The 24682-nt window shown below is 42.3% G+C and overlaps 1 protein-coding gene across 6 annotated transcripts in view; it reads left to right on the forward strand.

Annotated features, from left to right (window-relative positions):
- The window catches only part of LOC137496890 (gastrula zinc finger protein XlCGF57.1-like), a 79803-nt gene extending 56242 nt beyond the window's left edge, over positions 1 to 23561 (forward strand). For all 6 annotated transcript variants that reach the window (XM_067142467.2, XM_068226915.1, XM_067142466.2 and 3 more), the window contains one exon: positions 22131 to 23561. In XM_067142467.2, coding sequence (XP_066998568.2) covers positions 22131 to 23244 — 1114 coding nt within the window. In that variant the 3' untranslated portion in view covers positions 23245 to 23561. The remainder of the gene's footprint in view (positions 1 to 22130) is intronic.
- The last annotated feature ends 1121 nt before the right edge of the window (positions 23562 to 24682 follow it).

Genomic DNA, 24682 nt, shown 5'->3' on the forward strand with positions numbered 1-24682 from the left:
ATCTTACCGAAAACTGAGTTTTCAGTAAGGTAAAGTTGAGCTCATTCCTACAGGGCATTCACTTTGCGTTGGGCATCCCCTTTTTAACAACTCTCATTGTCATTAACCCCCAATTTTATAATTTTGTCCTTTTGTACTATCTTGTAACCTTGTTGTGAAATTCCACATCTAGATTTCTGCTGTTCAGTTTTTGGGGCAAAAGTACTCTTCTCAAACATGGAGAAAGGAAACACTAGAAATAGTAGCGAAGATGAAATCTTGCACGTGGAAATGACAGTCAAGGACTTACTGCACTAAATTTGTTGCATGGATCTAAAACTAGTGGTTCTCCCAATGATGTGGGACAGGAAATTGATCTGTTCCCTCCGACCGCTCAGCGTGAAGGGATCTCGTCCTGCCCCAATGCTGGATGTTTCAATTTTATCTCAGCGCTGAATGTGATAAAGAAGCGGGGGCTAAAAGTTTGAGGAGAATGTAATTCTTCGTTTGTTATAGAATTCCTAGAAGGAACCGGTGATATTGCTGATTGCTGCGAAATCCTTACCGATGAATTCGTACCTTGTATTTCTGCTATGATTGATGGTCCTATATTGGGGTGGTTTCGATTAGCAAAGGACAAACTTCATACCAGGAATGATTTTCAAAATGAAATTAAGATGGGATTCTACTCTTCTGCCTTTAATTTTTATGGAAAACTTGAAATCTCTAAGCGCACACAAGGTACAAATGAGTCAGTAGACGACTACGCCATGCGGATTCTAACGCTGTTTAATTGATTAAACTCCCCTCCTTCCAGGGCTGAAATTCTCAAAACCGTTGACCGGTATTTAACCCCGAATTAAAAGTTTTTTTTATTAAGTGAAGTGATGTTAGTACCGCTGATGACATCTTCCAGCTAGGGGGAGAGTATGAATGCATGGTGGCTCAGCTTCTCAGTTTCTACCAACCTCCTCCCGCCTCAGCTGACTCTTTTTGTTCCAGATGCAGCATGTTCCTTGTCTTCTAAAACCCTATCCATTTGTCATCCTTTACCTCAATATCATATCGAAGGAAGCGATGGCCCTCACGCTGTCTCACCCTCCGGCCCTCATCCCCATACTGATACCATCCAACACCAGTTGGACCGTGGTAATGTGGTCTGTTATAATTGCGGAAAGGCAGGGCATTTCTCCAGGTTTTGTCAAAAGCGTTCCCCTTTATCCTGCACTTGAACTGGCTTACACTGCGTCAACCTTGATGTGTGTCCCCATGTTTCTCCACGTCAGGGAAACTAAATGAACACGGGTGGTATGATCCGACATTGGTGCCCACTTATTTTCGAACATGGGAGGTTTGGGATTTACCTTCGTTGTCACGATGGGTCAAGGTTAATAGTGGTTCAGGAGCCTTTATGCTATGCTATATACTGGTGCTGTTCCTTCCTTCCTAAACAAGGCTTTTCTGGATGGTTTGGCATTCAATACTCTCAACATGCTTGACGACGAATTTCCCAGTTAAATTAGTGCTGATATCACGTGAGATGTCACATGAAGATAAACGGTTTGTCGTGGAATTTAAACTTGAATGTAGTACCCAATCTGTCTGCACCATGATTCCGGGGTCAGGTTCAACTGGTCTATCTCTGGATTTTATCACCTGCACCTGTACTTTTGAAACACCTTTTCAGAAGGCCGCTATTTGTACCATTTCAAATTCTAAATTACCCAGCATTTCCAGTGATTTGACGGAAACTCAAAATCTGATCTTAAACAGTTTGTTGGAGAATTTCTGCAATGTTGTGATTGCGGATTTGGGTTGTGCAAAGAACTTATCATGTTTCATTGAGTTGAAGTATGACATTCCATACTCAAACTGCCTGCCATGAGGGATTGTGTCAACGATCTCCTGGAATAGAAGGTGGAGAGTCTGTCAATGTCTTGCTACAGTGGCCCTCATTCCCAGACATGATGGTAATTTCAGACTTATTGTGGATTATAGAAAGGTCAATAGAAATATTGTTTTTGACAGTTTCACATTACCCACCTTTAAAAGCGCATTCTAACACTGGTATGGCTCTGACTCTCATACACCTTTATATCGTAAATGCTGCCTTTGCCACACCGTTTGGATTGTTTTAATTCAACAAAGTACCAATAGGCATATTGATAGTTGGTCAAGTGCTGAGCTGCGTCCTGGATTCCATCCTTGGGGATTTGAAGTATTTCTACGTGTTCAACTTTCTTGATTACTTGCTTAGTTTTTCTCTGACGCTTGACAAGCACCTTGTTCATTTTCGTGAGGTTCTTTATCATTTTCGCAAGGATGGGTTTACTGTAAAAGCAGAAAAGTTGCCTATATCTTCCAGATGTCTGAATTCCCTGGGTCATGTTATATCAGATTCTGGTATTAGTGTGAACCACGACAGGGTTAAGTGTATCAAATATATTTTCCGCAACTCAGAAATGTCCGTGGTGTAAGAAAGTCCTGGGTATGGTGGGGTTCTATAGTTGCTTCATCAGAGAAGGGATTTCGGCCCCTTTAAACAAGTTAAAAATAAAAACATCCGTTACATTTGAGGTGAAAATCAAGATAAGACCTTCTCCCATTTAAAGGATGCCCTGTGTAAAGCCCCTGTACTGCATAGCCCGGATTTCTCCAAGGATTCCATGTTAGAGTGTGACGCTAGTGACATTGCTATCTCTGCCACTTTAAACCAGAGGATGGATGATGAAAATTTAGCACCAGTCGGCTATCTCAGTAAGTTCCACCATGGGGCAGAACTTAAGTATTCGGTGTATGAAAAGGAATGTTTGGCTGTTGTGCTAGGGGTAGGGAAATTCCATTCTCACTTAGAGCACTGTCGTTTCTTGTTCACATTGACCATCAGGCTGTCATGGATGAGCGCTATGCAAACAGGTAGGAAGTACGGCGAGGTGCACTATCCGTCTATCTGCTTACAAGTTCACTGTCTTGCATGTCAGGGGAAAAGACAGCGTTGTTACTGATTGCCTGTCCGGGATGTTCACCTGTCGGCGATTCTGATGATAATCCGTGTGATGGTGGGAAAATTAGTCTTCTTCGATATTACCTGTGGACTTTTACGGAAATCTCAAAACACCACGGGGATCATCCAGAGTCCGCCAACCTGATCAAATGAGTAAATGACGATCTTCACGTGACAAGTCATTTCAGATTAAACGAGGTGTACTATTTCGTCGCAACACGAGGAATAAGTCTGCTGAAATTTTAGTTGCAAGCCCCTTGAGGCCTATGACATTAAATTATTTTCACAACTCTTATTTTGGTGCAGCATGAAACCTTACACAAAATTTCACAAGCTTTTTATTTTTTCTAAATGAAGGAGATTTTAAGATATGTGAAGAGTTGCGACACTTGTCAGAAGTGTAAAACTGCTCAAAACTCCCTGATTGGCTTTCATTCAGCTGATGTAGCTATGTGCCCCAGAGGGAAGTTGTTTATAGATTCCTTCGGTTCCTTCATAACATCTAAATTAAACAGCATCGGGATTTTGTCTGTGATTGATGGTTTCTCCAAGTTCATGTGGTTGTTTCATGTCAAGAGCTTAAATTCTGAAGTTGCCATTGATTGTCTATCCCGACATATTTTTGGAGTTTTCGGCCCACGTAAATCCTTGGTAGTAGTATAATTGGACAGTTCGGCCGCCTCCTCCTCCTCCCGCCGCCTCCTCCGCCGCCTCCTCCGCCGCCTCCTCCGCCTCCGCCGCCCGCGGGAAATTTGAATTTTGGCGGGAAATTTGAATTTTGGCGCGAGATTTGAATTTGTAAACAAAGCCACGTGCTTTTTGACAGCTGTCATCGACAACAACGCATCGCTAACCTCACTGCTGCCATCTTGACGGGCCTAAACCTCACTAGTGCCAACTTAACCTAACTAGCATGAGGTAAACAAAGCCACGTGTTTTTTGACAGCCACGTGCTTTTTGACAGACAACAACGCATCGCTAACCTCAGTACTGCCATCTTGACGGGCCTAAACCTCAGTAGTGCCAACTTAACCTAACTAGTGCGAGATAAACAAATCCACGTGCTTTTTGACAGCCACGTGCTTTTTGACAGATTTGTAAACAAAGCCACGTGCTTTTTGACAGCTGTCATCGACAACAACGCATCGCTAACCTCAGTACTGCCATCTTGACGGGCCTAAACCTCAGTAGTACCAACTTAACCTAACTAGCGTGTGGTAAACAAAGCCACGTGCTTTTGACAGCCACGTGCTTTTTTGACAGCTGTCATCCGCCATCTTTAAACTACAGAGCACCGTGCTGCCCTCTTTCATCACCTATCATCGGCAGTGCTGCCATCTTGACAGACCTAAACCTTAGTGCTACCAACTTAACCTCACTAGCTCGAGATAAACAAATCCACGTGCTTTTTGACAGCCACGTGCTTTTTTGATAGCTGTCATCCGCCATCTTTGAGCACAGTGCTGCCCTCTTTAGCTACTTACCTTTGAAATGTGGTGGCGGATAATTTGAAAAATGCTTTTCGACAAGCAGCCATCTTTAATCCAGGGAGAACAGTGCTACCCTCTATGTCTTGGCGGCAAATTGAAAAATTCCACGTGCTCTTGTTTGGAAACAAACTCACGTGCTTTTTCTACAGCTACCATCTGCCATCTTTAATCTATAGAGCACAGTGCTGCCCTCTTTAGCTACTTACCTTTGAAATGTGGTGGCGACAAATTCTACGTGCTCTTGTTTAGTAAACAAACTCACGTGCTTTTTTGTCAGCTGTCATCCGCCATCTTTAATCTATAGAGCACAGTGCTGCCCTCTTTATCGTAGTAGATGTAAATTCGTCACAGCTGTCATCCGCAGTGCTGCCATCTTAACGGGCTTAAACCTTAGTGCTACCAACTTAACCTTACTAGCGCGAGATAAACAAATCCACGTGCTTTTTGACAGCTGTCATCCACCATCTTTAATCTATAGAGCACAGTGGTGCCCTCTTTAGCTACTTACCTTTGAAATGTGGTGGCGGATAATTTGAAAAATGCTTTTTGATAGCAGCCATCTTTGAGCACCGTGCTACCCTCTTTTGTGGTGGCAGGCAATTCCACGTGACAGCAGCCATCTTTAATCATGAGAGCACCGTGCTGCCCTCTATGTGGTGGCGGCAAATTCTACATGCTCTTGTTTGGAAACAAACTCACGTGCTTTTTTCTGACAGCTGTCATCCGCCATCTTGCATCACAAACCTCAGTGCTGCGCTCTTCAGCTAGATACCTTTGAAATGTGGTGGCCGCAATTTGAAAAAAATCTATGTGCTCTTGTTTAGTAAACAAAGCCACGTGCTTTTTATGACAGCTATCATCCACCATCTTTAATCAATAGAGCACGGTGCTGCTATCATGCAGGCAATTTCATCACCTGTCATCCGCCATCTTTTAATGAACAGAGCACCGTGCTGCTCTCTGTAGTAGCGGGCAATTTGAAAAGTTCTGTTAGCTGTCATCCGCCATCTTTAATCAAGAGAGCACCGTGCTGCCATCTATGTGGTGGCGGCAAATTCTACGTGCTACGCGCAGCTGTCATCCACCATCTTACATCGCAAACCTCAGTGCTACACTCTATGTGGTGGCGGATAATTTAAAAAGAAAAATTCTACATCAGTCCTCTCTCGACGCTAATTGCACAAGATGGTGACTATACATGACTCCTTAAAGGTGCTTATGCAAGATGATCGCTATATATAGACGCCCTTGGGATGCTTGCGCAAGATGGCGGTTATACAAGGCTCCTTATGAGGGATGCTTGCGCGAGATGGTGGTTGCTCTTATGAGGCGGCTTAAGGATCCATGACTAGAGACGCCCTAAGGATGCTTGCGCAAGATGGCGGATGCAAGATGGCGGCTATACATAGCTCCTTATGAGACAGCCAGTACTCGATACAACATGTGATCAGAACATTGATTGATGTGTTCAGAACACTGTACTCGATACAACATGTGATTAAAACATTGTGTGGTGTGTTCAGAACACTACATAAGTAGAATCAAACGCTGTATTAGGGGATACCTTTGTTTAGATTGAAACATAACAAGACTAGAATTGAACACTGCACATTGATTGATTGATGTGTTCAGAACACAAAATAAGTAGAATCGAACACTGTACTCGATGTCGTTAACTTCAACATGTGATTAAAACATTGTCTGGTGTGTTCAGAACACTACATAAGTAGAATCGAACGCTGTACAACATGTTAGGGGATACCTTTGTTTAGATTGAAACATAACAAGACTAGAATTGAACACTGCACTCGATGTCGTTACATGCGATCAGAACAATGATTGATGTGTTCAGATCACGAAACAAGTAGAACCGAACACTGTACAACATGTTAGGGGATACCTTTGTTCTAAGAAGATCAGCTTGAAACATAACAAGACTAGAATTGAACACTGCACTCGATACAACATGTAATCAGAACATTGATTGATGCGTTCAGATCACGAAACAAGTAGAACCGAACACTGTACAACATGTTAAGGGATACCTTTGTTTAGATTGAAACTAACAAGACTAACACTTCAAATGATTTGCTTAGTACGAAAATAAAAAAATATATACCGCGTAGCTAACTCGTTCATCACACTGCTAAGACGCTTAGTAATTGTGAATACACTCATACGAAAATCAAGAAAGCACACTGCGTAGCCAACTCGCTCGGCTCACTCGCTTAGTATTTGCAACACACACGGATAAGAATGTTCCGAGATACTTACATGTTTTTTAAGGGAGGGTGAAAGATCATAAATTATATGTACACATGTTGTCTCCTCCAAGTTGTAAGATGAAATAGACGCAGTACTGCGAGTTTCCGCTCTAGCTGGCGAACGGAAGTAGCATGATATCTCAGCAAAAAATAATACGCGTGAGCTTGCAAGTCAGACACAATGATGGATATCGCGATTCAAATCCTGGTAACTTATGCCGTCGGGAAGGGTATCCGGCGAGCATCTAGCTGTAAATCCTCGATTCTCGACAGATTCTTAATCCGAGTTCTTTGACGTCAGGAAGGGCAACTAGTTGAAAACAATTATCGAACACGCATCGTGAAGGCAAGAGTGTGCAGCGATATGCTTGTTTAGACTTGCAGATTACGAAAAGAAACATAACAAGACTTGAGTCTTAAAACAAATTCTTGCGATTTAAAATCTTAGTCAGGAAGGGCATCCAGCAGTAAAACAATAGTTCGTGATACTACGATTTAAAATCTAGCAGTAAAACCCCCGATTCTCGACAGATTCTTAATCCGAGTTCTTTGACGTCAGGAAGGGCAACTAGTTGAAAACAATTATCGAACACGCATCGCGAAGGCAAGAGTGTGCAGCGATATGCTTGTTTAGACTTGCAGATTACGAAAAGAAACATAACAAGACTTGAGTCTTAAAACAAATTCTTGCGATTTAAAATCTTAGTCAGGAAGGGCATCCAGCAGTAAAACAATAGTTCGTGATACTACGATTTAAAATCTAGCAGTAAAACCCCCGATTCTCGACAGATTCTTAATCCGAGTTCTTTGACGTCAGGAAGGGCAACCGGTTGAAAACAATTATCGAACACGCATCGTGAAGGCAAGAGTGTGCAGCGATATGCTTGTTTAGACTTGCAGATTACGAAAAGAAACATAACAAGACTTGAGTCTTAAAACAAATTCTTGCGATTTAAAATCTTAGTCAGGAAGGGCATCCGGTACAAGACTTGAGTCATAAAACAAATTCTTGCGATTTAAAATCTTAGTCAGGAAGGGCATCCAGCAGTAAAACAATAGTTCGTGATACTGCGATTTAAAATCTAGCTGTATATCCCCCGATTCTCGACAGATTCTTAATCCGAGTTCTTTGACGTCAGGAAGGGCAACCGGTTGAAAACAATTATCGAACACGCATCGCGAAGGCAAGAGTGTGCAGCGATATGCTTGTTTAGACTTGCAGATTACGAAAAGAAACATAACAAGACTTGAGTCTTAAAACAAATTCTTGCGATTTAAAATCTTAGTCAGGAAGGGCATCCGGTACAAGACTTGAGTCTTAAAACAAATTCTTGCGATTTAAAATCTTAGTCAGGAAGGGCATCCAGCAGTAAAACAATAGTTCGTGATACTGCGATTTAAAATCTAGCTGTATATCCCCCGATTCTCGACAGATTCTTAATCCGAGTTCTTTGACGTCAGGAAGGGCAACTAGTTGAAAACAATTATCGAACACGCATCGCGAAGGCAAGAGTGTGCAGCGATATGCTTGTTTAGACTTGCAGATTACGAAAAGAAACATAACAAGACTTGAGTCTTAAAACAAATTCTTGCGATTTAAAATCTTAGTCAGGAAGGGCATCCAGCAGTAAAACAATAGTTCGTGATACTGCGATTTAAAATCTAGCAGTAAAACCCCCGATTCTCGACAGATTCTTAATCCGTGTTCTTTGACGTCAGGAAGGGCAACCGGTCGAAAACAATAGGGTATGATGTAAGAGGTTAGATACTACCAGTTTTGCGTCAGGAAGGGCAACTAGTCTTAAAACAAAACAGATTCTTAATCCGAGTTCTTTGACGTCAGGAAGGGCAACCGGTCGAAAACTATAGTGTATGATGTAAGAGGTTAGATACTGCCAGTTTTGCGTCAGGAAGGGCAACTCAACAAATTCTTGCGATTTAAAATCCTAGTCAGGAAGGGCAGCCGGTCGTAAAACTATGGTGTGAGGCGGGGTGTGCAAAAAACCATGTGCATGCTCCTTCACCAGGAGAAGCCTACATGCCGGTACCGTGCAGGTTCTTTCGATAGGAGTAGGCACTGTGTGTGTTTTAACCTCTCCGTACAATCATGATATTTTACGTTAGGAACTTACATAGGCTAAATGCTACACATTCCGTGGCAGAGCCGGGAATCGAACTCGGACCTCCGAGGGTAGCAGCTAACTACTACACTACAGAGGAGGACTATTTCAGAATATTTTACAACCTTAATTAGTACTGTGTTTTAAGAGCTTGAATGGTACTCAGCTAAGAAGACGTTCGCGAGTTACAAGCCGCTTATCAGTGTCCTCGTTCAAGGCCGAGCCGGAAGATACGTGTACAATTTCAGCTAACACACGCATTCCGCTGCTCGCTCTGCGCTGATACGACTTCTTGGACAGTAGAACATACCCATAGCCTACAGTATGCATGCCTCTCACAAGGTAGTCTCGGGTTCGATTCTCTTATGAATAAAAATGTGTTTAAATCGCAAGAATTTGTTGAGTTGTCCTTTGCACACTCTTGCCTTCGCGATGCGTGTTCGATAATTGTTTTCAACCGGTTGCCCTTCCTGACGTCAAAGAACTCGGATTAAGAATCTGTCGAGAATCGGGGGTTTTACAGCTAGATGCACTTCTTAGATTTTAAATCACGAACTATTGTTTTACTGCTGGATGCCCTTCCTGACTAAGATTTTAAATCGCAAGATTTTTTGTATTAAGACTCAAGTCTTGTTATGTTTCTTTTCGTAATCTGCAAGTCTAAACAAGCATATCGCTCCACACTCTTGCCTTCGCGATGCGTGTTCGATAATTGTTTTCAACCGGTTGCCCTTCCTGACGTCAAAGAACTCGGATTAAGAATCTGTCGAGAATCGGGGGTTTTACTGCTAGATTTTAAATCGCAGTATCACGAACTATTGTTTTACTGCTGGATGCCCTTCCTGACTAAGATTTTAAATCGCAAGAATTTGTTTTAAGACTCAAGTCTTGTTATGTTTCTTTTCGTAATCTGCAAGTCTAAACAAGCATATCGCTGCACACTCTTGCCTTCGCGATGCGTGTTCGATAATTGTTTTCAACTAGTTGCCCTTCCTGACGTCAAAGAACTCGGATTAAGAATCTGTCGAGAATCGGGGGATATACAGCTAGATTTTAAATCGCAGTATCACGAACTATTGTTTTACTGCTGGATGCCCTTCCTGACTAAGATTTTAAATCGCAAGAATTTGTTTTAAGACTCAAGTCTTGTACCGGATGCCCTTCCTGACTAAGATTTTAAATCGCAAGAATTTGTTTTAAGACTTAAGTCTTGTTATGTTTCTTTTCGTAATCTGCAAGTCTAAACAAGCATATCGCTGCACACTCTTGCCTTCGCGATGCGTGTTCGATAATTGTTTTCAACTAGTTGCCCTTCCTGACGTCAAAGAACTCGGATTAAGAATCTGTCGAGAATCGGGGGATATACAGCTAGATTTTAAATCGCAGTATCACGAACTATTGTTTTACTGCTGGATGCCCTTCCTGACTAAGATTTTAAATCGCAAGAATTTGTTTTATGACTCAAGTCTTGTACCGGATGCCCTTCCTGACTAAGATTTTAAATCGCAAGAATTTGTTTTAAGACTCAAGTCTTGTTATGTTTCTTTTCGTAATCTGCAAGTCTAAACAAGCATATCGCTGCACACTCTTGCCTTCACGATGCGTGTTCGATAATTGTTTTCAACCGGTTGCCCTTCCTGACGTCAAAGAACTCGGATTAAGAATCTGTCGAGAATCGGGGGTTTTACTGCTAGATTTTAAATCGTAGTATCACGAACTATTGTTTTACTGCTGGATGCCCTTCCTGACTAAGATTTTAAATCGCAAGAATTTGTTTTAAGACTCAAGTCTTGTTATGTTTCTTTTCGTAATCTGCAAGTCTAAACAAGCATATCGCTGCACACTCTTGCCTTCGCGATGCGTGTTCGATAATTGTTTTCAACTAGTTGCCCTTCCTGACGTCAAAGAACTCGGATTAAGAATCTGTCGAGAATCGGGGGTTTTACTGCTAGATTTTAAATCGTAGTATCACGAACTATTGTTTTACTGCTGGATGCCCTTCCTGACTAAGATTTTAAATCGCAAGAATTTGTTTTAAGACTCAAGTCTTGTTATGTTTCTTTTCGTAATCTGCAAGTCTAAACAAGCATATCGCTGCACACTCTTGCCTTCACGATGCGTGTTCGATAATTGTTTTCAACTAGTTGCCCTTCCTGACGTCAAAGAACTCGGATTAAGAATCTGTCGAGAATCGAGGATTTACAGCTAGATGCTCGCCGGATACCCTTCCCGACGGCATAAGTTACCAGGATTTGAATCGCGGTATCCATCATTGTGTCTGACTTGCAAGCTCACGCGTATTATTTTTTGCTGAGATATCATGCTACTTCCGTTCGCCAGCTAGAGCGGAAACTCGCAGTACTGCGTCTATTTCATCTTACAACTTGGAGGAGACAACATGTGTACATATAATTTATGATCTTTCACCCTCCCTTAAAAAACATGTAAGTATCTCGGAACATTCTTATCCGTGTGTGTTGCAAATACTAAGCGAGTGAGCCGAGCGAGTTGGCTACGCAGTGTGCTTTCTTGATTTTCGTATGAGTGTATTCACAATTACTAAGCGTCTTAGCAGTGTGATGAACGAGTTAGCTACGCGGTATATATTTTTTTATTTTCGTACTAAGCAAATCATTTGAAGTGTTAGTCTTGTTAGTTTCAATCTAAACAAAGGTATCCCTTAACATGTTGTACAGTGTTCGGTTCTACTTGTTTCGTGATCTGAACGCATCAATCAATGTTCTGATTACATGTTGTATCGAGTGCAGTGTTCAATTCTAGTCTTGTTATGTTTCAAGCTGATCTTCTTAGAACAAAGGTATCCCCTAACATGTTGTACAGTGTTCGGTTCTACTTGTTTCGTGATCTGAACACATCAATCATTGTTCTGATCGCATGTAACGACATCGAGTGCAGTGTTCAATTCTAGTCTTGTTATGTTTCAATCTAAACAAAGGTATCCCCTAACATGTTGTACAGCGTTCGATTCTACTTATGTAGTGTTCTGAACACACCAGACAATGTTTTAATCACATGTTGAAGTTAACGACATCGAGTACAGTGTTCGATTCTACTTATTTTGTGTTCTGAACACATCAATCAATCAATGTGCAGTGTTCAATTCTAGTCTTGTTATGTTTCAATCTAAACAAAGGTATCCCCTAATACAGCGTTCGATTCTACTTATGTAGTGTTTTGAACACACCACACAATGTTTTAATCACATGTTGTATCGAGTACAGTGTTCTGAACACATCAATCAATGTTCTGATCACATGTTGTATCGAGTACTGGCTGTCTCATAAGGAGCTATGTATAGCCGCCATCTTGCATCCGCCATCTTGCGCAAGCATCCTTAGGGCGTCTCTAGTCATGGATCCTTAAGCCGCCTCATAAGAGCAACCACCATCTCGCGCAAGCATCCCTCATAAGGAGCCTTGTATAACCGCCATCTTGCGCAAGCATCCCAAGGGCGTCTATGTATAGCGATCATCTTGCATAAGCACCTTTAAGGAGTCATGTATAGTCACCATCTTGTGCAATTAGCGTCGAGAGAGGACTGATGTAGAATTTTTCTTTTTAAATTATCCGCCACCACATAGAGTGTAGCACTGAGGTTTGCGATGTAAGATGGTGGATGACAGCTGCGCGTAGCACGTAGAATTTGCCGCCACCACATAGATGGCAGCACGGTGCTCTCTTGATTAAATATGGCGGATGACAGCTAACAGAACTTTTCAAATTGCCCGCTACTACAGAGAGCAGCACGGTGCTCTGTTCATTAAAAGATGGCGGATGACAGGTGATGAAATTGCCTGCATGATAGCAGCACCGTGCTCTATTGATTAAAGATGGTGGATGATAGCTGTCATAAAAAGCACGTGGCTTTGTTTACTAAACAAGAGCACATAGATTTTTTCAAATTGCCGCCACCACATTTCAAAGGTATCTAGCTAAAGAGCGCAGCACTGAGGTTTGTGATGCAAGATGGCGGATGACAGCTGTCAGAAAAAAGCACGTGAGTTTGTTTCCAAACAAGAGCATGTAGAATTTGCCGCCACCACATAGAGGGCAGCACGGTGCTCTCATGATTAAAGATGGCTGCTGTCACGTGGAATTGCCTGCCACCACAAAAGAGGGTAGCACGGTGCTCAAAGATGGCTGCTATCAAAAAGCATTTTTCAAATTATCCGCCACCACATTTCAAAGGTAAGTAGCTAAAGAGGGCACCACTGTGCTCTATAGATTAAAGATGGTGGATGACAGCTGTCAAAAAGCACGTGGATTTGTTTATCTCGCGCTAGTAAGGTTAAGTTGGTAGCACTAAGGTTTAAGCCCGTTAAGATGGCAGCACTGCGGATGACAGCTGTGACGAATTTACATCTACTACGATAAAGAGGGCAGCACTGTGCTCTATAGATTAAAGATGGCGGATGACAGCTGACAAAAAAGCACGTGAGTTTGTTTACTAAACAAGAGCACGTGGAATTTGTCGCCACCACATTTCAAAGGTAAGTAGCTAAAGAGGGCAGCACTGTGCTCTATAGATTAAAGATGGCAGATGGTAGCTGTCGAAAAAGCACGTGAGTTTGTTTCCAAACAAGAGCACGAGGAATTTTTCAATTTGCCGCCACCACATAGAGGGTAGCACTGTTCTCTCTGGATTAAAGATGGCTGCTTGTCGAAAAGCATTTTTCAAATTATCCGCCACCACATTTCAAAGGTAAGTAGCTAAAGAGGGCAGCACTGTGCTCAAAGATGGCGCATGACAGCTATCAAAAAAGCACGTGGCTGTCAAAAAGCACGTGGATTTGTTTATCTCGAGCTAGTGAGGTTAAGTTGGTAGCACTAAGGTTTAGGTCTGTCAAGATGGCAGCACTGCCGATGATAGGTGATGAAAGAGGGCAGCACGGTGCTCTGTAGTTTAAAGATGGCGGATGACAGCTGTCAAAAAAGCACGTGGCTGTCAAAAGCACGTGGCTTTGTTTACCACACGCTAGTTAGGTTAAGTTGGTACTACTGAGGTTTAGGCCCGTCAAGATGGCAGTACTGAGGTTAGCGATGCGTTGTTGTCGATGACAGCTGTCAAAAAGCACGTGGCTTTGTTTACAAATCTGTCAAAAAGCACGTGGCTGTCAAAAAGCACGTGGATTTGTTTATCTCGCACTAGTTAGGTTAAGTTGGCACTACTGAGGTTAGCGATGCGTTGTTGTCTGTCAAAAAGCACGTGGCTGTCAAAAAACACGTGGCTTTGTTTACCTCATGCTAGTTAGGTTAAGTTGGCACTAGTGAGGTTTAGGCCCGTCAAGATGGCAGCAGTGAGGTTAGCGATGCGTTGTTGTCGATGACAGCTGTCAAAAAGCACGTGGCTTTGTTTACAAATTCAAATCTCGCGCCAAAATTCAAATTTCCCGCCAAAATTCAAATTTCCCGCCAAAATTCAAATTTCCCGCGGGCGGCGGAGGCGTAGGCGGAGGCGGCGGGAGGAGGAGGAGGCGGCCGAACTGTCCAATTATACTACTCTTGGTCTCTGCCAACGCTTCCACCTTTACCTGCTCTAAGTTTCGAAACTTCTGTTTCTCGTGGGGTGTTAACCATCCCGAGGCCTCACACGTAGAAGGAGCCTGCTTGAGTACGTATCACAATGTTATCCTATTTTACCCTTGGTATCAACAATGCCGTCCAAGAATCCAATCGCCATACTCCCGTGGAACTATTCTTGGGTAGAATTGTTACTGATCCACTGAAATTAAATTGGAAACTTGATTACTTGTCACAGCCATCAAATGACCGGAACTTGCAAAAGAAGTGGGATGAATGTTCACAATATTTAAAGAAGGCCTGAGCCCGGGTAGCCAAATGATTTAACAAGAGGAGTCATATTCCTGCTGTCAAGGTCCACGACCTTGTTGTGGTATCGAGGTTCCGAACTAGTTCGGCCATGAAACAGTCGGCGCCAAACTGTGCTACATGTGGACCAATCCCAAGTGAATTACCGAGTCCTTCTGACCTGTGACTGTGACATTGGAAGAAGGAATACGCCTATTACATGCCGTACCGAGCAATAATGAAAGCGGAAAGCAGCCTAAAGGGAGAGTGTTTGTGAGCGTGGAATATCAGAGGAGCTGAAAAATATGACCGTACAATTTCTAATAGACCAGTAGTTCTGTCTAGTAAGTTATTTTTTATTAACAATTTCATCTGGTCGCCGACATTTTTTGGAATATTTCTCTCATGATTTCAGTTTGGCATGTAATGGGATAGATGCTTATGTAGATAACTCATAACTACTAATTGTGCAAAATGTCACTAAAAGTAAGTTCTCTCTTATGTGGCTTTATAGTGACTTAATTCTTTGTAAATATGGGCTCGGCACTTGCTGATTGTTCATCCTGTATCTTCAGTTCTTGACCTATGGCATGCAGTTCCGTGCTCTCGGTCTGTGCGTCCGCCTCCTGTTTTAAAGTACATGTTCTGCATATCGATACTCATTCGACATACCTGTAATGAATTAATAGTGGCTGCCTTCTATCCCATAAACACAAATCTCGTTATATTAGCCCGGTTTACGAAGAGAGACCGATGTCTTTCAGAATTGTAGTAAATGTGAAGGGATGCATAAAACTGGATCGCAGGGGCTGGTGGACCACCCGGTCCAATGATTTCCAGACTCGTACTTTCAATAGATAGTTGTTGGTGTGTATTCACACATCGGGTATCAGGAATATCATCCCTAACACTCATCTCAATATACTATAGATCCGGGTTCGTGTCTAGTGCTCAGGCCTAGGTTAGCTTGCCAGAAGTACATTGAAAACTTATAAGTGCAACGTTGGGTAGAATCGTCATTGCTCCTTCTGTGTTTACTTCCCTTATCCTAACATTCCCTGGAAACCTATTCCTTATGTTGCCACTATCTCATAATAAAAGTTTCCCGTTCGACATCTTGCCCGCCGTCCGTCATCGTCAGATGACCTTATCATCACAAAAAATACCTACATCACTCTCAGACAAGCTTGTAACTGGATAACGTTACATTAAAGGACCCGAATTCAATATTTTACTCTCGTAACCGCATAAATTCACACAAAGCTGATGACACTCTATAACGCATGCATTTTTCCTAACGTAGTTATACTACGGCCCGTTAGGCATGTCATGCATTTATATACAAAGAAACAGAAGTGATTTGCAGAAGCGATTTGCCTATTCCTCTCTCATTCTAAGAAAGTCATCTATGCAGACTTGTCTGTACCACAGTGACCTCATAGCACTCCACCTGGACTGGTTACATGGCTTTAGCACAACCATGCGCTAACGGCGTCTTGGCCTGCAGCTTCGTGGTTCAGCTCCATGGTATGGTTCATCCCGTTGCTGTCTGCTTGAGCACCTGCATTGTGGGAAGGTCTCGTTTGTAAAGCTGATTGCCTGCCCGTACTGGTGGTTGTGGGTAGGTCTCGTATGTAAAGCTGATCGCCTGCCCGTACTGGTGGTTGTGGGAAGGTCTCGTTTGTAAAGCTGATTGCCTGCCTATACTAGTGATTGTGGGAATGTCTCGTTTCTAAAGCTGATCACCTGTCCGTACTGGTGGTTGTGGGAAGGTCTCGTTTCTAGAGCTGATCACCTGTCCGTACTGGTGGTTGTGGGAAGGTCTCGTTTCTAGAGCTGATCACCTGTCCGTACTGGTGGTTGTGGGAAGGTCTCGTATGTAAAGCTGATCGCCTGCCCGTACTGGTGGTTGTGGGAAGGTCTCGTTTGTAAAGCTGATTGCCTGCCTATACTAGTGATTGTGGGAATGTCTCGTTTCTAAAGCTGATCACCTGTCCGTACTGGTGGTTGTGGGAAGGTCTCGTTTCTAGAGCTGATCACCTGTCCGTACTGGTGGTTGTGGGAAGGTCTCGTTTCTAGAGCTGATCACCTGTCCGTACTGGTGGTTGTGGGAAGGTCTCGTTTGTAAAGCTGATCGCCTGTCCGTACTGGTGGTTGTGGGAAGGTCTCGTTTGTAAAGCTGATCGCCTGTCCGTACTGGTGGTTGTGGGAAGGTCTCGTTTGTAAAGCTGATCGCCTGTCCGTACTGGTGGTTGTGGGAAGGTCTCGTTTGTAAAGCTGATCGCCTGTCCGTACTGGTGGTTGTGGGAAGGTCTCGTTTGTAAAGCTGATCGCCTGTCCGTACTGGTGGTTGTGGGAAGGTCTCGTTTGTAAAGCTGATTGCCTGTCCGTACTGGTGGTTGTGGGAAGGTCTCGTTTGTAAAGCTGATTGCCTGTCCGTACTGGTAAGGTCTCGTTTGTAAAGCTGATTGCCTGCCCGTACTGGTGGTTGTGGGAAGGTCTCGTTTGTAAACCTGATTGGCTGCCCGTACTGGTGGTTGTGGGAAGGTCTCGTTTGTAAAGCTGATCGCCTGTCCGTACTGGTGGTTGTGGGAAGGTCTCGTTTGTAAAGCTGATTGCCTGCCCGTACTGGTGGTTGTGGGAAGGGCCCGTGCCTAATCAGCTCTTGTCATTAAATTCCAGTACCGCCGGTAACTGCAGTCTACGCGAACAAATTATATGAGTGTTTTCACACTCCTGTCGCTCCTAATTTAACATTTCGCGTTTTAGGACTCTATCCTCTATCCGGGATTATAGTCCGTCCTGTACAGCTACTAATTACGGGTAAGTTACCCTCACATGAAGAAGTTATTTATTACAAACTGCTACCCAAGTATGCGGACTAATTCCTCAGTCAAAATTAATTCAAATATTCTCCCTAGCTCCTTGTAACAACTATTGTTCACAAACTACGGATGATGAAAACTGACCACATCTGTCTATTATAACACTGGATTTGTCTAATTGCTACAAGCCCATGACGCACTCTATCTCACCGTCACTCTTGCAATCCACCCCGCGTCTTCTCTCTGTGCCCTCGTGCAAGTTCTCGAAAGAGGCGCCGCTCTCGGGAAAGCCAAGATACAACACGTCTTCATTGTGAAAACTGAAGCTTATTTCCCACTATTATCTCGTGCATATCACATTAAGAAAGGCAATTACACTAAATATAACGGTCAGCTCAAGACACTCATTAAATTACTTCACAATTTTCGGTCATTTTACCCTTGCAGAAATTCGCGCTCACGAGTAATTATCATGTTACCCTGCCAGGCCTGTTTCATTGTTTAACAGTACCGGTCAAACGTTTTCGATCACCTACCACAACTATGGATTTGTGGTTAAAACAGAGATTTAGTTTTAAATAATCTATCATAGCCCTGTTCTGATAATAAAACAAGCATAAACATGTAAAGACGGAATGACTCTGCTGTGTATTTGACCGGTTCTACGAATAGGTCTCATTCATTCAGCTTTCTGTGTAGCTAGGAGTTCACATTAGTTTTCAGTACACTGTGTGCAGCTAGCAGTGTTTGTGTATCTGATCAGGTGCATACCATGTCACCTCCAAATGGGATGGAAGCAGAAGATTGGAACTGAAAAACGTGCTGTAATTGTAGCTCTGCATCACGAAGGGTGTTCTAGAAGGACAATAGTAACTAAAGTTGGCGTAGCCCAATCTACAGTGGTGTATACATTGCAGCGGTTCAAGCAAACCGGTGCCAATGCAAGTGTTTTGCTATCTGGAAGACCCCGTGTAACATCATACAGGGAAGATAAGTTCATATGTGTACAGAGTAAACGTCAGAGGACTCGTACTGCACCTGTCCAGGGTTCCAGTGCATGACACTGAATATTAAACTGACTGTTCATTAACGAATAGATCTGCTGATTAGACCGAATGCACTGGATATACTGAAATACACTCGCTTCTTGCCTCTCGCCTATATAGTGGAAAGCCTTATTTTCTGGAGGGGGAGTCAGTCCACTCCCCCTTGTCAAACATCGCTCCGCTGGCAGGTATATTTACACTTTGAATTTAATATCAAATTAAAGCCTGTACATCCCACTTTCCACTGATCAATTTTCGTTTCGAATCCTTCGCGGGATTGTCTGTAATCATCAAAGCGTCAGTATCAATTCCCAGTAGGTGGAGCCTGACCCCGGGGATTTTTTAGTTTTCCTGGTCCTGTCAGATCCGCATATCTGGTTTTAATCACTTCAAGACATCAACTACCTGAGCACTTCCCATTATTATTATTATTATTATTATTATTATTATTATTATTATTATGTAGAATGGTTTTCTGCATGATAAATCCGCATAAAATCTCCTCATTCATCGAAGCTATAACTCGAAATTACCTATCAAGTATTTCCGAGTTATTAATGTTAATACCCTCGAAACAGTTGACAGCTACACATTGGTGCCACTAGATATTTAGGGGAATTCATGGGGTGATATCGTCTCGTATGTTGAGACGACTTCTTTGAGGCTGTTTCGTGACCTCACTTCTCAGTCATGTGACATCTTGCTTGCTCCAGCTCTCCCGCTCAGAGTGAGAACGAACTCCACTTACGGGCGCTTGTACTCCCTGTTTTCCCAATTGCGCGCAATGGGAGGAGAGGCGCGCGACTCTACGGGGGGCGGCTCGCATCCCGGAACCGTCAAGAGTATCCTCATTTGGCGGCTATTTAACGCAGAACCGCGCGGAAAACGGCATATTCTCTGTACAGGATGTCTCTATACATATGACGATGTCATGAACGGTCACAGTACGGCAACTGAAATTCGCGAGAAAGTCAATAATATGCGAGCTGCTCCAATCTCTGCCTCAACAGTGCAACGCGGTCTTCGTGAACGAGATTTAAAGGGGTGTATAGTGGCCAAGAAACCTTTGTTACGGACACAAAATCAGGTGAAAAGAATGCAATGGAAGCAGCAACATAAAAACTTTAGCGTGCAGCAATGGTCCAAGGTGTTATTCACGGATGAATCAAAGTTTTAAGTATTTGGGAGCCATCGTCGAATGTTTGTTCGTCGACTTCGTGGAGAACGTGTGAAGAGTCAGTGTGTGACACCTACGGTGAAATATGGTGGAGGGTCGGTTATGGTGTGGGGATGTTTCGCGGGTGATAAAGTAGGTTATCTAGTGCGAATTAATGGAACATTAAAGAAGGACGGATATCACAGGATACTGATCAACAATGTAGTTCCATCTGGCTAGGGGCTTATCGGTCGTGGGTTTGTTCTGCAGCAGGACAATGACCCTAAACATTCTGCTAAATTGTGTACAGGGTATGTAAATAGAAAAGAGAAATGTGGGAAACTGAAAAATATGATTTAGCCAAGTCAGTCACCATACTTAAATCCCATTGAACTGTTATGGGATGAACTTGACAGGAGGGTCCGAAAACTGAGGTCATCTAATGTTGAAGAGCTATGGAATAATTTACAGAGCTGTTGGACTGCAGTATCTACACAAACACGACAAAATCTTATCTCCACAATGCCAAGAGTTTGTGCGGCTGTTCGGAGGGCAAAGGGTGGATACTTTGAAGAGGCTAAAATATAAACCATATTGTATTCTACTTAATGATAGAGAGAGAAGATATATATTTTTTGGTCTATTTAGTTTTTACGATGTGGTTGTACATTGAAATAAAGTATCCCGTTTTCTGCATAGGTGATCGAATACTTTTGACCGGTAGTGTAAGTGTGGTATCTGTGAATCCCCAGACAGCATGCGAGTTGTTCTGCCCTTTTCCCTGGCTTCGTATCTTTCTTATACATCTTGCCACGCCCAAACTACCTCGCTTTGCCGTTCTTCGAGCTCCCAGCTTCTTTCGCCCTTTTCCAGCTTTGACACCCGGAAATCGTGATACTTCAAGGTGGTCAAATACGTCAGACACGTGTCGCATGGAAAGGAACACATGCGGAACAAAATTAAGGCATCTCGGCGTTTCCGGAGGCCTTCAAATGTAGTTAGTAGTACGTGAAATATTAACATTATTGTTACATAATTTACTTACTTTTAATTGTGCATTGCTTAAGTCCATGGTTTCTGCCGTTCCTCTTTCATCTAACAACGAAATATTTCGCGTTACCCTTACGCTGTTTAGGGCCTTTATTATTTTTTATCATTTTCGCAAACCGTGCTTCAGCTTCATGCATAAGTTTCATGCTGCAATCGCCGCACCGTCCTGTGTTATTTATCACAGCCGCCACCAGAGGTGCATCATCCCCGATACTCACCAATCATCTGGTAGAATTGGCTCTCTACATTGGTAGAATGCTGGAGGGTACTTAATGGGCTGCTGGCAGCACTGATATAACTGTGTAGGTGTTACGATCACTTCGATCGCCTTTCTTGCATAATGAGTGTATAAGAGAAGTTTTCAAGTCATCAGGTATCGTGCCGAACTTCCGGTAGTCGACTAGGATCCGGTTAAAATCTCGACGTTTTCATCTCCAGCTTTCACAGCTCTCACAATGATGCAATCCTTTCAGGGCGCTTTGTGCTTCTTGAGGGCGGTAATGACCTGCTACTTAATTGGTAGTTCATATGGTACGTGGATCTCTGATGAATCTTTTGTTGGTTGCCTTTCCCCAGACTTTGCAGTTGAGCGATTCGTTCCCGTCTTCGAGCTTCTACCACAAGATTGGGGGTTTTACAGTGTTTTTCTACTGTTATTATTCATGGTATGTCTATTCATGGTTTAGCAGCTGTTGTTTTCACAACTGGGTAGCACCGAGGGACTTTCGTTTGAATCACGACCATTCCAGAATTCTTGATTCATGTTTGTTCATGGACGCTGCCTGCCCATTAAATGTTTCATAACCTGACAAAAGTCACTTAGTTAATCTAATTTCTCGAACTGCTTAATCGAAATTTTGCGTCTTATCCTTCTTAACTGGCCAAACGTTTGTGATGATTTTTGGATTAAATAATGTGCTTATGGCGTTCCTTATCTCCGACTGTCTGTGCACAATGACTTGTGGCTCCCCAGAATTTGAAGGCTTGAATACACCGTCAAAGGTTATGGGGGATATGATGCTCTGTACTGATATCTGCACCCTTGTTCTCTGTTGTAATTGAACTTGAACATTTATTTACAAGCATTTGTAATTTTCACAGATTGTATTTATGTGCGCAGTGATAGTTTTTCCATTAGGTTTTGTTGTTATCTACTCTCACTGTGCAGATATACCATAGCCTTGTTTAGTATGCAAGATTATTTTTTATTATGTCCATGATGTAATGTTGTTTGGATCAGTAATATTGTTAAAAAATAAGAACCATTTTGGTAGCTACGTACTTTGCGTTTGCTTGTGGATTCTAGATTTCATTTTGTTCTGTTACTTGTAAACGGTAATAACATACTTGTGTTTTCTGTATTCTAGTGCGGAGAATGTTGTAGTATTCTTCAGAGGTCCAATGGATACATGTGATAATAACAGCAAGATATTGGAAACAGGAAGTGATCTCATTTGCAATATGCCACCTCATAACGTAAGCCACAAACAAGTGTTGTCTCACTCTGGAGAAAGGCCAATCCATCCTTTAGAATGCAGTAATGTGGTTTTTCTTAAATCTTCCGTCGAGAGACTAGTATCAACCTGCAGGAAAAGGCCCCAACATCGTACTGCAAGTGGTAAAGCTACACTGTCCATGTCTCTTCTTTCAGAAGTGCAAAGTCACTCAGATGTTTCGAAAAAACAATGTGGTACATGTGGTAAAAGTTTCAAAAAGAAGTTTCTCCTTGATCAACACATTCGATCTCACACAGGGGAACGTCCATACTTATGTGAGGAGTGTGGTAGGAAATTTTCATATAAACCTGCTCTAAAAAGACATCTGCTTACTCACACTGATAATCGTCCGACTGATAAACGTCCATTCAAATGTAGTGAATGCGGTAGAAGCTTCCTTCAGAGAAGTCATCTTATTGAACACAAATTTCTTCACACTGGGGAACGCCCATTCCAATGTACCGAATGTGGTGCTTCTTTTTCTCAGACGTCTAGCCTTCAAAAACACCGTTTCACACATACAGGGGAGTACCCTCATAGATGTAGTGAATGTGGTAAAGGGTTTATAGATACCGGCAATCTCAGGAGGCACATGGTTACGCACACCAAGGTACGAGTGCACTCGTGTAAGGAATGTGACAAAGTTTTTTCTCTGAAAGACCGTCTTAAAATGCACATTCTTTCTAATTCCTGTCATCTGAAAGCTACTGCTGCAGAACGCCCGTATGTTTGTGATGTATGTGGCAAGAGGTACAGCGATAAGAAGTGTCTTCGCAGTCACCTGCGAACGCACACTGGATTACGCCCGCATTGCTGTTTTGTTTGTGGTAAATGCTTTAGTGAAAAGAGCAATCTTACTAGTCATATGGTCATACATAGCGGTGAACGCCCATACTGTTGTAGTGAATGTAGTGGAACATTTTCTCGGAAATCTTATCTACAGCAACACCATCTGCGGATACACGCCAGGGAACGTCCACATTAATGTGAAAAAAGTAACGTGCTTACAATAATGTTGTCTCCCTCCTCACACACACCATCAATGCCGCTGTTATGAATATGGTGCAAGTAATACGGAATTTTGTTATCGGGTAATATTTAATTTGATTTCTACATTGGTTCGTTGTAAAAAATACCCTTGTTAGCTGTGTAATGAAACTGTCCACATTGTTGGTTTGTAATGTCTGAGCACCTTTCATTTATGGATGGGACTAAGTACTTCAAGCTTGAAAATAGTTGTGTGTTTTTAATTTCAATGCTCCACTGAGATATTTTAAAAAGTATAATTTCTCCTGATCATTATGGAATGTTTGATTTGTTTATTGTTACCTTCCTGCTAGTTTTTCCTTGATAGTTGAACACATAGACGTGTATGATCCTGAACATCATATAAGGAATTAGGTTTTTCTACATTGGTGATAATATTTTCTAGAATAAATTGCAGGCGGATCATTATGCAAGGACATCCGGACACACATTATTACTAATATTTACACCGCATTAACTAGCTAATACAATATTAATCAGTCAGCTAAACATTAAAGGGCATTCATTAACCCAATCATATGCCAGGTAATTAGAAAACATGAAACCACCACAGAGAAGCAAATATTTAGAGACTTATGCACACGCGTGTGCTGACAACACTCCTATTATAATAATAATAATAATAATAATAATAATAATAATAATAATAATAAAACCGGGAGGTACACCTCAACCCCTTGCACTTAAATTAAGCACCTTCAACAATGCTGTCTATCACATAAAAATTAAAACAACTAGTACAAGAAGATGGACGTTGATCAATAGATGTCGCTACTAAAGTGGTAGGGTAATGTGTTAATTTAAGGTTTCATAAACTGACTGAATTTCTTTTTTGTGTGTGACAGTTTGCAACAACTATTTCAAGAAGTTTTCTACTTTTCTCCAAAGATGTCTCTATTAAAGAACTGAGGTCAGGCACTCTGGTGCAAGGTGGATCATCTAGAAATTTTGGGTTCATAGGTTTTCTGAACTGAATTAACTTTCTTTATTTTTGATACTTCAAGGTTTGCAACACTTCTTACTTATCCTCCCAGCTCTGGAGTCTGACAAATTAGAAATTTTGTTTACGTATTTTTCAGCCAATCAAACGCTTCTTGTACCTGTTTATTCTGCCAATAAAGTGAGAGGATATGTCTGCGTTTGGTCCAGAGCCTTCTTGAACCTTTATCTCGGGAATAAAGGCTGACGCCTTTTCGAGCTAACTTGTATTGATCGTAGCGTTTCAGACTGTGTGTATTAAGAGAGGAGGCGCGGGCCTCATTCATCGGCAGACAGAACATTGGAAATGGTAATGGCCACTGGTTGTTAACTCGGTGGTTATCTCCAAAAGCTGACTTGGGTTGAAGGTTTGCAATCATTAACTATGTAACAGTGAA

This window comes from Anabrus simplex, chromosome 3, assembly GCF_040414725.1.
Source record: "Anabrus simplex isolate iqAnaSimp1 chromosome 3, ASM4041472v1, whole genome shotgun sequence".
NCBI lineage: Eukaryota > Metazoa > Arthropoda > Insecta > Orthoptera > Tettigoniidae > Anabrus > Anabrus simplex.